We start from the raw sequence: 14,350 nt of genomic DNA, 5'->3' as shown, positions 1-14,350 counted from the left end.
AATGATTAGGGGTCTAGAGCACATGACTTATGAAGAGAGGCTGAGGGAGCTGGGATTGTTTAGTCTGCAGAAGAGAAGAATGAGGGGGGATTTGATAGCTGCTTTCAACTACCTGAAAGGGGGTTCCAAAGAGGATGGCTCTAGACTGTTCTCAATGGTAGCAGATGACAGAACGAGGAGTAATGGTCTCAAGTTGCAATGGGGGAGGTTTAGATTGGATATTAGGAAAAACTTTTTCACTAAGAGGGTGGTGAAACACTGGAATGCGTTACCTAGGAAGGTGGTAGAATCTCCTTCCTTAGAGGTTTTTAAGGTCAGGCTTGACAAAGCCCTGGCTGGGATGATTTAACTGGGAATTGGTCCTGCTTCAAGCAGGGGGTTGGACTAGATGACCTTCTGGGGTCCCTTCCAACCCTGATATTCTATGATTCTATGATTTAAGGGTGGCAATTTTGCAACAGAAAAGCTTCAAAAACAGACTCCAACGAGAAACTGCTGAGCTTGAATTAATATGCAAACTAGATACCATTAACTTGGGTATGAATAGAGACTGGGAGTGGCTGGGTTATTACACATATTGAATCTATTTCCCTAAAGTTAAGTATCCTCACACCTTCTTGTCAACTATCTAAATGGGCCATCTTGATTATCACTACAAAAGTTTTTTTCTCCTGCTGATAATAGCCCATCTTAACTAATTAGCCTCTCACAGTTTGTATGGCAACTTCCAACTTATCTGTATGTATATATATCTCTTCTTACTATATGTTCCATTCTATGCATCCGGTGAAGTGGGCTATAGCCCATGAAAGCTTATGCTCTAATAAATTTGTTAGTCTCTAAGGTGCCACAAGCACTCCTGGTTTTTTTTTTGCGGATACAGACTAACACGGCTGCTACTCTGAAACTAGAGATTGTTTTGTAATTTTTGGGATTGGGAAAACCATCACTGAGGATAGACAAAAGCACACCTATATATGTATCCACACATAGAATCATGGAAACGTAGGACTGGAAGGGACCTTGAGAGTCCAGTCCCCTTCACTCATGGCAGGACCAAGTATTATCTAGACCATCCCTGACATGTGCACACGCAGACATATATAAAACAGGATGTTTTGAGGACATACACTAATGCTAGTCTTTCCCTCCAGTGACTCAGAATCATCATTCAGAGTTCTATTACCAGATACAGGTGATTCTCCACTGGGAGGGGGGTTTTTGGATACTAAATTTAGGTGGGAGGATCTTTGCTTCATGACTTCATGACTGAGCAGAGACAGATCCTTTAACGCCCCATTGCCTAAACCGCAACAGACAGTGTAGTTTCCTATTTCTTTAAATAGGGGAACTGAAAGAAATGTGCCTCTTTATTTTGACTTTGTGAGCAGCTGTGCAAGTCTGCATCGTTGGTCTCTAGAATATGTACATACAAACACAGGCTGTACACACAATGAAATCGCTAAAAACCCACTGCCATCTAACAGCAGCCAAAAAACTGTCATGGCACATCTATGTTGGAACCGGACAGCTATGCTTTGCTACATTTCAATTTGGAAACAAAGGGACTGTGTGCAGTAAGGAGAGCCCAAAACTCCTCTGATCTGATCCCAGCTCTGCCACTTACTTGTATGATGTTAGAGAATTACCTAACCTCTTTGTACTCAGTTTCCACATGGGAAAGAAGGCGATAATACTTCCAGAGGGTGTTCCAATTATTGGAACTATACGCTGCTTTGAGGATGTACCGTAATATTATACAGTACCTTTTTCGCTAGCACAGACACCATGACACTAGCCCAGCCACCTCCCTAGGTATCCACGCCAGGAAGATACTTAGCTGCTAATTGCTGTTTGCAATGCTGTCCCTTTAAAATGCCTTGATGGTTCAGGCCTGCTCCTGCCCCACTGAAGTCATCTGCAAAACTCCCAAACTCCTCAGCAGGAGCAGGATTCAGTTTAGATGTCTCCTAATCATCCCCCCACTTCTGCTACCCACCCCAGCTCCGGATGCCTAGCTGAGGCTAGGACTCCTTCCTCACCAGGGGACAGTACCCATGGCAGTCCCTGAAAGTTTTTTAGAAGCTTCGTTTCAACAAGATGCAGGTCCTTTGGAGCAGGCATAATTTATACTCAGTTCAGCTCTCAGATGCCCAAGAGAACCTATCCCTTTTGAAGTCTGTCCTTCTCCAAAATAACTGCTGTGTGCAGCTTGAGCTCCTTTTTTTAAACTACCAAAATTCTCAGGCCAGCTCCTTCACTGCCTTCCACGTTGTATAGTTATCTACACATGGACAAACTAAGTGTCAGGTGCAAGGCAGTGAAGAATCAGACCCCTAATGTTGGCAATGCTGCGCCCTCTACTGGAAAGAAAATGTTCATTGTTTTTAATAGACAATTCAACAGCACAACCTGTCACAGTGATACAATATATAAGCTAACAATTTACAAACAGGATTGTTTGCACCTATCTAAGGAATGCAATGTAAAATGATATACAGACAACTCTGCATTCTAAGAATGTGAGAAGTTCTTTTGAACCTCACTCCTCTGGTTACTGCAAAGTCCCATCTCGAAGATTACATAGTTTTATTTCTTATCGCTACTCATGTAGTTTCTTCTCTCACACTGCTTGTAACCCTGATTTGTGAGCCAGAGAGACAGGTGACTAGCCCAGGGGAATTGTGAACTCCTGGGGTCTAGTCTTGGGTCTGCAATTCACTCTCTGTGACCTTGAACTATGTCACCTAACCTCGGTGACTCAGTTTCCACCTCTGTGAAATAGGCATAAAATCATTCTATCCTATTTACAAGTCACTTTTGTATTTAGTCACCAACTGTTGGAGCTCCTTGGAGAGAAAGCCTTAATTGGTGGGTCACCAATATTTCAAAACTGGGAGAGAATTGGGTCAGGAAAGTTACCAACGGGGGGCAACATGTGTGAAAGGTCCAGGAAACCATGGCGAGGTTTACTACAGGTATTCCAGAACCCATTAAAACAAATGGCTTTCTACAGCCCTGCTGTGAACGAAGCGGTCAAAACAACACATTTTAAATGTATTTATACTATAAGACAAGCGTTGAAAGATTTTATTACTGTTAAATTAGAGGGATCGTGCCATTCTTGTTCTTTATGAAATAAAATATTGCATTAAATTGTTTTTCTTGAGAAAGTGGCCAAAGCTCTGCCTGTGGAACTGCATCAACCCGGAGGGGAGAGCTACACATGGAGAGCTGCAAAATGTGGCCATTTGTGCACCAGGTTGGTTTTCGTTTGGTTAATTTATAGCTTGCCAGGGTTTTGCCATCTGCAGAATTTAATCAGCTGAGATCACTGCATTCCGTGATAACCATTTCCAAGCCCACCAGACTCCCCATGCATTTGCCAATGAATGTGAAAGCACAGCTCATGCTGCATACTCCCCGCTAAGGCTAAGAACCACACCTCTGTGATATTTCCATGTCAGGCAAGTCATTTGGTCTCCTGTGCCTCTGTCAAAGCAGCTGACAAGCCAGGTAAAAACTAAGAGGATGATGAAAACCAGACACTGCACCTGAGCTTCCCTGGGCAAACACAGCACCACAAAGCCCTGCAATAACAAAGTGGGTCCTATGAACAGAGAATATTTATTTACCTTCAAAACATATTTTTCCCCACCGAAGACTATTTGCAGCAGTCTCTCTGGGGAAAGTTTTCAAAAGAATTTAAGTGGCGTAGGTGCCTACATCCCATTGACTTCCAGTGGCATGTTGGCACCTAAGTCATTTAGGTACTTTTTGAAAATTTCACCTTTTGTCATCACAAATTGCGTATTACCCAGAAGCCACCAGATTTCGACAACACAAGGCATATCCTGCCGTTATTTGCTTCCAGTAGTCTCTCCAATGTGCTAGGCACTGTACAAATGAAAAGAAACACTCCTTCTACCCCAATGTGCTTAACCTTATTCTTTTACTTACTACAACCATTATTGCACACTCTTTCAAAACAAAGGCAGTTTATTACCAAAAGCAACAGATCAGCTTGGGGCTGAACTGAAAAAAGATGGAAAAAAACCCTAACAAAATTAAATCTATCTATGCTGTTGAGAACAAATTTGACACATCACCACTTGCTTTGGTGATGCCTTAATACAAATGTCCACAAGATGGCAGAATGCACCGTCACTCTTGCCTACTCTTCCCAGTGGGGAGTGGTATAAATATTTCCATTTCAGAACAAAAGGCTGGGAAACTGGGAAAAGGAAAGGAAAACTACCCAGGAAAACTGAATGCAGACTTTTTTTAGTTCATCTTTGTTCTGTTCACTTAGCCTACAATATTGGTATTGCCAAAAAACCACAGATGTCTCTTGTGATATCTTCTGTGTAAACTAGAGATGGGTTCTACCAGCAAAACTTATTAAGATCTTGAATATCCCAAAAGATCCAGCGTGTTCAGATCTCATATTCCATTGTAGAGGCCACAGCAATTGTCAGATACAGATCTCAGTTTGGATTGTGAATTCCCTCAAAACCTGACTGTGTTTGGAAACGGTTTTGATTCAGGGTCCATTTCCAGTGCAGACCCACATAAAAGTAAACCAAAATTTATGAGGCATCAAGAAGGGAGAAAAGGTTCCTTTTGCCTCTACTTGGCATGCCTCATCAATGCTATCAAGACTGAGAAAGAGCTCAGAATTCTTAGCCACGTAAAATGTAATGCATCATAGAACTACAGACGAGACCTATTAGTACATTCAGTTCAGCACTCTGCCCACGCAGGTTTTCTCTCCACCATACAGGGAACTGTTAACACACAGGTCCTGGCAGATGAACTGGAAGCAGTAATTGTCCAGTTATAAGGTGCTTATCAACAAGCCACTCACAAGATTTTGAAGAGCTCACACCACCCTGAGCTGTTTTCCTACCCTTACACCAACGCTTTTTCTAACATGCTTATGCACTATGGGGCTAGATTTGCAACGGCACTTGGGTGCTGTAACACTCAGTGGCACAAGGTCTAGGTGGCTAGAAAAAAATCACAGGAACAACACTGCAATTCACAGAACTGGAGCTTGGCATCTAGGCTCCCTATACAATGAACGGGGAGAGACAGGCATCTCAGAACTCAATCCACAAAAGCGAGCACACTTGGCAGAGAGCTGCCAAAGCTAGCCAATGGGAGACACCAATGAGAGGGATGTGTGCTAAGCCCTGCAACTCTCATGGAGTTAGAAGCCTACTTCCCGGCAACAGGGAGGTGCCTCTCTCTGCTAGCGATTCACAAACAGGAACCCCTGCTTGTGGGACAAGGAGGAGGTTGAGGTGGTGCTGCCGTCCACCTTGTAACTTTTAGTTCAGTAGTTAGAGGACTCAGCTACGATGTGGGGGACCCAGGTTCAATTCCCCCCTCTGCCACTAGGGGAGACAACATTTGAACAGGGATTTCCTGCAGCTCGCAGGAGAGAGACTGATCCACCAGGCTGAACATTATAAGCTGGGCACTATCACCTCTGCACCCGGCCAGATTTTGAAAGGGACTCCATGGGGCAGAAGGCCCCAAAGCACATCTACTAGATTGGGCCATGAATGCAAAACAGGTGGACTAATGCCTATCTTCCAGGGTCATGAATCACTCTAGGGCTTAAGCAGGACCTAGGTGTCAAGATGCTTAGATTGAGGCAGCAGCGCACATGCTCAGAGGCAGAAACATAGGCGCCAAGGGAACATTTACCCTGGAAATTTAGGTGCTGAGTGAATTTAAGCGCCTACAGGATTTGGTAAGAGTTTTGTGGATTTCAATGGAGCCTATAACTGGACTTAGCCCCAAAACCCAGACTAGGTGCCTAAGTCTGGGGTTTAGGCGCCGAAGAATCTTTGTGAATCTAGCATTATATTCCTAAGGTTCATTTAAAAGAGAGTGATAAACAGCAAACCAGTCATTGCCAGCGCTACATGATTACATTCAAATCCAGTTAACAATGATCTATCAGGCTTACACCAGCTGCCAGTAAGTATTTTGCTTGTCAACGCTGCACGCGATAAATCCATAGCAGTAACTGCACGGCTCTTAGCTTTCATATGCACATGTGATAACACATGCACATATAACAGGTCTTTGAAATAAACATAATATTCTACAAATCTGCCTACAGGCAAAATTGATACACCAAATTAAAACAGTAGGTCTTTGTGATGGGTCTTTGACTGAATAACAATTCAGGTTCCCAAGTCACATGCGGCAAAGGTCATGTCTCAAAGTAAAGCTATTATCAAAGGCTCAATATAACATACAGGGACTGATTCTCCTCTGACACTGGTATAAATCAGGATTAACACATTGAAATCAATGGATTTAAAAAGGTGTAAGAACAGTGTGAGAGAATAATTAGGGCCAAAGTATTCAAAGGCAATGGGTTTGTAGTGGACACATCAGGTGTGAAAAAAGCCAAACACTCCAGAAGAAGAGGTTTAAACATTGGCAGAGTTCAGGAAGTCCTTCAAGATATTGGAGTACTTTTTGCTCGGTAGCTGAGAACAGAGGATCACCCACCTCATCACACGCAAGATATTCTAATTCTTCAGTTCTGGAGGCAAGGAAGGGGGTGATTCTCAAGTCTCAGATATGATCTGACCCAGAGAGGAACCAAACATATTCAGCTTTCGCTGAGTCCAACAGGAAATGCAGGTGCTCAGCTCCTTTCTGGTTTGGGACACTAGCAAGTGAAGCGTAACTGAGACAGACCAGCAGGCAAACTCAACAGGAATTATTAACCTGAAAGCCTTCTCCCCACTTACCACATAGGCTGCTGTACCAGAGTGTCAAAGACAGTTTAGCCGTAACTATTCTAGTGGAAAGGTGTCTGGGGAGAATGGATCCCGGAAAGGAAAGGGCTAGAGAATTTTTTTCAAGACAATAAGCCATATATAAACGCTTCACTGAGTATTTCAAGTGACACAGGGACCCCGCTTGGCCTAACAGCAGGACTTGAACTGGAGCCTTTCAGAGTGTCAAGCATGAGGTCATGCTACTTGAACTAAAGGACTACAGTCTGGATTCACAACGGTACTTAGATGTTGTGACGCTGAGCATGACAACGCCATAACTTTTAGGTGCCTAGAAAATCACAGGAACACACTGCGATTCACGCAGCCTGCGGTAGGCTCCTAAGCTCCCTATACAATGAATGGGGAGAGAGAGGGGCCTCAGAATGCGATTCATAAAAGCCAACATACTGACAAGGAGCTGCCTAAACTACCAATGGAAGATACCAACAAGAGGGGGGTGTGCAAAGCCCCAGCCTTCCTGCTGAGCTCGGTGCAGATCTCCGCTAGCCACCCACAACAGGGAAACCTCTTTGGAGTTAGATGCCCAAGGCATAAAGCTGGGAGGAGGAGTCCCTCCGTGTCTCCTGTTGAAGCAGTTCCACTGTGGATAACGAAGTAAAAAGAGTCATTGGAGCAATGACCAGATTTTGACTGGACCCTGGGTCTCTCATCTATCTCCTGGGTGAGTGCTCTAAGCACCAAGCTACAGAGTGATTCTTCTGCTTGTGCGCACTCTCCCCCTCTGGCCCACATGACTCTTTACTTATTTATCCACATTGCAACAGCTTCAACAGGAGAGACTGAGGGAACCCCACACCAGAATATCCCATAGCCCAATGAGTAGAGCACTCATCTGAGAGGTGGCAGATCCCTGTTTAAATCCCTTCTCCCCCACAGGTGAGGGGGGACCTGAACGGGGCGGGGTCTTCAGCCTACCCTAACCACTGGGCTAAATGTTATAAGGGAGACTCTCCTCCTCTCTCCCCAGCTTTCTTCTGTAAACTCCCCTATGGGGACCTAATCTAGTAGGTGGCCTCTGAGCACGCTACTGGATCAAGCCCTGCCTGTGAATTAGGCAGCTGAATGCCTGTCTTCCCCTGGTTCATGACTTGCTCTGGTGCTTGGGCAGGAGACACACATCCGGACACCTAGAACGAGGCAGCAGTGCGCATGTCCAGAGGCAGAAACAGGTGCTTAAGGAGCTTTTAGAACAAAAAGCAAGGTGCTGACTGAGTTTAGGCACCTACAGGTTCAGCGGGAGTTCTGTGAACAAGTGAAGTTCAAAACTGGGACTTAAGTGCCTAAATCTGTGGTTTAGGCACCTAAGTGCGTCTGTGAATCTAGGTCTATGTTCCTTAGCTGGAAGTGACAGCAGACTCAAAGAAACAGCCCCCAAACAGCAGACAAAAACCCACACTCCCCTCTTGTGGATTACACAAACATCACAGCTAGCTGACCACAGGACTTAAATTTACATAACCAGCTAGATCTCTAACCATGGGGGGTACAGCACAAGAGAAGGTGCCATCTTCATCAGCAATACGAACAAATGGGAAAAATAGCAATATATCAGCAATACGGTGCCACCAAAACATACCTGCCAGACGGGAAGGACTTTCTCTATGTCATTCAGATTGATTCCGTCTCCATCCTCGTGCTTCCCTTTTCCAAGCCTGAGCCAGGAACAACAACAAAATTTAAAAAAAAAAAAAAAAGCATGTGAAACCTCCATTGAAACCAAAGTTAACGTTTCTCACCCACCACAGACGGAGTTTAGTTTTCTACCTTTAAATGGGGGGGAAAAAAGAATGGGGAGAAAAGAACTCTGGGCCAAATAACCCGTGCCTCCTAAACATCCACATGCACACAGATAACCATCCATGCCAAACAGATAACTGCCTCTCCAAGATCTGTTTGCACCAATGACTATTTGTTTCTGTGTGCATGAACATTTTTTGCATGAGAAACTTTGGCACAACTGTCTGTATCCCTTACGTTTCCCAGTGTACTGTAATTCTCAGCACTCATCCCTGGTTCAAGCATAGGTCAGTGTCAGATTTATAGAGGATTTTTTTTTTTTTAAAGAAAAGGACAGAAGGGGACAGAAGGTTAAAAAAGAAGGGCCTGGAAAGCTGCAGAGTTTGAGCTCAAATGGGAGATTCACACATGCAACACCTTTATCTCTCCCTGAATGTTAGCTGAAAAGGAGTACTTGTGGCACCTTAGAGACTAACAAATTTATTTGAGCATAAGCTTTCGTGAGCTACAGCTCACTTCATCGGATGCATTTGCAATTTTCTCAGCAATTTTCATCCCTGCCTTCTTGTTCGAGTTATAAGGACGTATACATATAAACCTTAATAAAAATATAATAAAACTAAAGAGAAGTGCTTTCCGTTACTGGATTTTAAAATATGGTTACAAATATTTAATGTATGTTCAATTCGGCCAGTGATCGTGACTGATCAGTTAGTACAGATAAACAAAGGACAGTCCCAACCAGTAATATATATACTGTGTGCTTCAAAAAGGCTAATTTCCCAAATCTGAGGAAAATTATGAGCAAAACTGAGAGGAAAAAGTTAGACAAATGTGTATGAAAATTCTGAGTTCTTTAAGAAGTCTTCATTAGATGGCCAAAAATAAACTGATTCCACAATTGAGGAAGACAACAACTTTGGGTTAAAGCCTATCTGAGTTCGGTGGGGAAGTGAAGGCTGCAAATAGTTTAAAAAAGATAATATAACAAATGGATAAAAGGAGAAGTAGACAGCAATCAATATAAATTATAAGTTATGAAGTGTAGAAAGCTGATAAAGGAAGCAAGAGAAATCAGGGACAAATCCATGGCAACACTAAGGGCAATAAATATGTTTTGTTTCAGTTTATTAAGAACATCAGGAACAAAGAAATCCTAACAATGCTACAGGGCAATTACTAGGTGGAGATAGTAAAGTAAACTTGTTAACAAAACAGAAAAAGCAACACTGTTCCATAAATATTAGTGTTCTCTATTTGGAAAGAAGCAGGATGATGTACTCATATTACATGAAGATAATGAACAACTTTTCAGTCCATTAGTAACTAAGGAGGATACTAAACAGTATCTACTAGGGATAAACATTTCTAAATCAGGAGGTCAGGTTAACCACATCCAGGAGTCCTAAAAGAGTTGGCTAGAAAAAAATTTCTGGCCTACTGATATTCTCTTTTAATAAACCTTGGAATACCAGGAAAATTCCAGAAGACTGGAGGAGTTCTAGTGTTATGCCAGTGCACATAAACGATAAGTGGGATGACCCAACTACTGTAATTATAAACCAATTAGCCTGACATCAATCCCAGGAAAAATAACAGAAAAGCTGACACAGGATTCAGTTAATAAAGAAATAAAGGATGGAAATATAATTAATGCCAGTCAACATGTTTTTATGAAAAACAGAACTTGTCAAACAAACCCGATTTCATTTTTTGATAAGATTACAAGTTTGATTGATAAAAGGGAACTATGCAGATGTAGTAGACTTTTGTAAGGCACGTGATTTAGTATCACATGACATTCTGATTAAAAAAATAGCACTATAGAATATTTAATGAATCGCACATTAAATGGATGAGGAACTGGCTAACTGAGACATCTCACGAAGTAGTTGTCAATGGGGAATCATCATCAAATGGAGGTGTTTCCAGTGGAGTTCTGCAGAAATTGGTTCCAGGCCCCACACTATTCAATATTTTCATCAATGATCTGAAGTAAACATAAAATCACTGCTGATAAAATTTGCAGATGACACAAAGATTGGTAGGTAAATAATGATGATAGCACAGTCACACAGAGTGATTTGGATCAGTTGGCAAGGTGGGCCCATTCAATCAAAATGCATTACAGCCAAATGCAAGGTCATACACCCAGGAACAAAGAGTGCAGGTCGTACCAACAGAATGTGGGACTGTATCCTGGAAAACAGTGACTCTGAAAAGGATTTAGGGATCACAGTGGACATAACAGAACATGAGCTTTAAGTTTTTCTTCCCACTGTCCCTGGATGAACAAAAAACCAGCACAAGCAAAAGGAGAAATTGACTAACTAGCTGACTATCCAGGAGATAGAGAGAGAGAAGCTGTGTCTAAACAAAATGCTGCTGAATGCACAAAGTAAGCAAACTCAAAAAGAGAGACAAAAACTGTTCTCTGGTCTTTCAATTCTAGTCGGGGTTATTTGTAACTTGTATTACTGACAATTATTGGGAAATCTTTTCAAACTCAAGCATGGCTGTTAAGTTGATGATGTTCATTTCACTTTTTTATTTCTGCTATCCCTTCTTATTTCAATTCGGCAGCTGTATTATTTAGTTCTGGTAAGAGTTCTGGTGCACACTTTGTGTGAAAGGCAACAAACAAAAATAAAGCCCCAGTCCTGCAATCAGATTCACATGGGTGGCCTCTTGCATCTAAATGGTGGCCCACTGCTTTCAACAGGGCTCCACGTTGACACACAGATCTACCCATGCTGATCCAACTGCAGGATCAAGGCCTAAAGTTGTAGTTTATTACTATAAAGTTTTAATTTCCAATCAACCTGCCAAGAGTCCGCCCCCACTAAAACCTGCTGCATTTAAGCTACATTATGCATATGAGGTAGCCCACAAAGACATTCCTGACACATCCTTTTGAACTGAGCAACTATAGTCAGTAAGATCACTCGCTGTCCCTGTAACAAATGAGCATAACAAGGTGAATTAAGCATAGGGTTTTGTCTTTATCCTTGCTATTGTGGATTTACGTTGGACTCTGATAAAGAAACCCCAAACCAACATTCAATAGTGTAGAATTAAAGACTTATTTGTCTAGTGCCTTTCATCCAAAAGGAGCCCAAAGCAAACTCTGAACTGCAGAATCATTGCCCGGCTGAAATCCAGCCACCTCTGCAATGAAACAATACAACTTTTTAATGGCACCCAGCAACACTGCATGCCAATTCAGGGCAGAAAATTAATAACACTGTATCAGGTAAATCTGAATATAGCACGAATGCAATCGCTCAATTAGAAATTGGTGAACACATCTACTATAGTGCAAAAGAATCCTGCATTAGCAGGGCGGATGATCCAATGAATATAAAAGGTCTCTTTCACCTCTGATGGCTGTGATTGTCTGAAAAGAGCCACGAGATCTTGAGCACAATGTATTTGATTTTTACATAGCACCCTTTGTACAAAATTCTTAAAAACAGAGGTAGACAAAAATATCACCAGTTAAAAATGCTTTAGAGGTTATTCTAGCTATTCTTTAAGATGCTATTTATAAACTCCATAGAACGCCAGTCCACAAAGACCTAGGCCAATGTTCTAAGCGCACCACGAAGATAGCATGCTTTGCTTCTCACCAGTTCAAGGGCCTGGTCTCCCACACTGCTATCTAAAATGGAAAGTTACCAAGTCCTGTCCTTGGGATGCTCCACCAATTGCGATACAATGCTTAACTAAACATTCAGTCCCAGAGGGGTACATTTTAATGTACTTGAAACTTTGAAATTTTTTTCCAGCAAATGGAAAAACTGAATGAGTGCCATCTGGCTTCATTACATAAAAGGCATTTCTAATCCTTTCGGTCACTCCTTCTAAACAGGAACATACTTTTTCATCCCTCTTCAGACAAAAGTGAGCACTATCTGAGGCCAAATTTAGCCCTGGAGTAACTATATCCTTATCTCTAAAGAAACTATACCCTTCCATTTGCGGGAGACTTTACGGAGTTACATCAAGGATTGACTGATATCTTGCCATAACTAGAACATACAGAATATGTAGCGGCCTCCATATCCATAGCCAGCATTGCTCCTTAACTGGTCAATGTTTAGGTGCCAGAACTGACTGGCTGGGAGAGGGGAGACCACCCACATTAAGATCTGGCAACTTCTCAACTTGCAGAAGCCTTGAACAGTGAAGCAATGATTTCTTTCTCCACCACTGGTGAGTCACACCTAGAATACTGCTCAAAGTACTGGACACCTAAGCACCTGGAGGAGGCTCAGGTTGATAAACTAAGAAGAACAAAGATGACGAAGGGACTGCAAGGACTGATTTATGAAGAAGGACTGGAAACATTATCAGTAAATATTTGTAGCTTTATACAACAATGGAGGAATACAGCCTCAGTGTAAAAGCATTTAGACTGTGTAAATGCCAAGGATAGAGAGGGACTGTTTAATAATGTACACAGGTTTATGGCTAGGAGATATAGGATGAAATTATGGCAAGGAAAATTTATGAAGAATATTTTCGTGTTTCACTATAGCACTGTGGAAATCTTGCTAGAGAAAAAAAGAGGTGGAAGCCGTGTCCCTTAGGATTTTTTAAACCAGAGATGGACCCAAATCAGAGAACTGGGATCTAGTCCTTCCCATAGTTAAGGGATGTTTGACTCTAAGGGATTTAGTTTGGCCCCATATTTGTTGGAAACTGGCCTGGTCAAAGCAATGGAACAGTTCCACACTAGCCCCCCCAGGAGATCACCCAAGCTTCCACTTCAAATTTCTAATACCTGCCACTTGTGACCCATTCGTGTTTCCCCACCCTGAAGCCAAGCGCATGCACGCAAACACCCACGCACACACCCACACAGTATGAGAGAAGACGACACCACGGCACTTACCCTTCTCTGTCTATGTGCGGGAGCGGGTGTTTGGGGGTGTTCCGGAGCTTCCTGTGAAACTGTGTGAAGTCCAGCTTTTCAGGCTGTAAATCCCAGGTTGCACCACTAGGAAGGGAGAGGGAGAACACACTATTAATGAAATGTGTTCATGCTGGGGAGAGCATATCATCTATACTTGCCCATTACTTTCCAAAGGCTATTGTCTCTGGAGACATAGCTTCTACTTCCAGCAGTCCCTGACCAGGTACCTCCAGCTTTTACACTGCCACACTTAACTGCCCTTAATAAAAACTTTAGGTGCAGCATCTAAACCTTCTTAGCTGCACATGCTCTTAGCTTTTGAAAAGTTCCCCTCAGTCTTTTGCTGCAGCAGCTAGTCTGGTCCATGCAGTGGAGATGCCCTCTCAAGAATCCTCATCTCTTGCTTGGAAGATCCCTGCTGGAATGTGCATTACATAGCCTGGGGCACAGGATCAACAAGTGCCAAGGAGGACCCCTCCCTCCCGAGAGCAAAGCCTGCAGTGCTCTATGGACAGCACAGAATGGAGCACAGAGCTGGGAGGAAAGTTTATTTTATTGATTTAATCTTTCGTGGTTTATTGGAGCAGTACCCTCTCAGTGCCCACGTGCTGGAATGGAAACTGAAGAGCTCCTGCCACAAGTACTGATGCAAACTGCATGTGCGCACTGCTGATATATGGACAAACAACTAGATTCGCCCAAGATCCTGAGAGGCCTCTTCGCTTTTGTGTATCAAGATTCCTCGACAGATATGGGCATGCCTACACAGCAACTGGAGGTGTTATTGCAGCTCAGGTAGCTAGCATGGTTAAAAACAGCAGTGAAGACACGGAGCATGGACCCCTGTGCAAGCTAGGGATATGAG

General features: G+C 42.8%; 1 protein-coding gene across 6 annotated transcripts in view; it reads right to left on the bottom strand.

Moving 5' to 3' along the window:
* Positions 1–14,350, bottom strand: part of CTIF (cap binding complex dependent translation initiation factor) — a 340,733-nt gene that overhangs the window by 206,395 nt on the left and 119,988 nt on the right. For all 6 annotated transcript variants that reach the window (XM_074952340.1, XM_074952344.1, XM_074952343.1 and 3 more), the window contains 2 exons: positions 13,465–13,569; positions 8,407–8,482 (listed from right to left, as the gene is read on the bottom strand). In XM_074952340.1, the coding sequence (XP_074808441.1) occupies positions 8,407–8,482; positions 13,465–13,569 (181 nt within the window). The remainder of the gene's footprint in view (positions 1–8,406; positions 8,483–13,464; positions 13,570–14,350) is intronic.

Source organism: Natator depressus, chromosome 5 (assembly GCF_965152275.1).
Source record: "Natator depressus isolate rNatDep1 chromosome 5, rNatDep2.hap1, whole genome shotgun sequence".
In the NCBI taxonomy this organism is placed as follows: Eukaryota; Metazoa; Chordata; order Testudines; family Cheloniidae; genus Natator; species Natator depressus.
The sequence above is the reverse complement of the archived record's forward strand: the minus strand, read 5'-3'. Positions and strand labels throughout refer to the sequence as shown.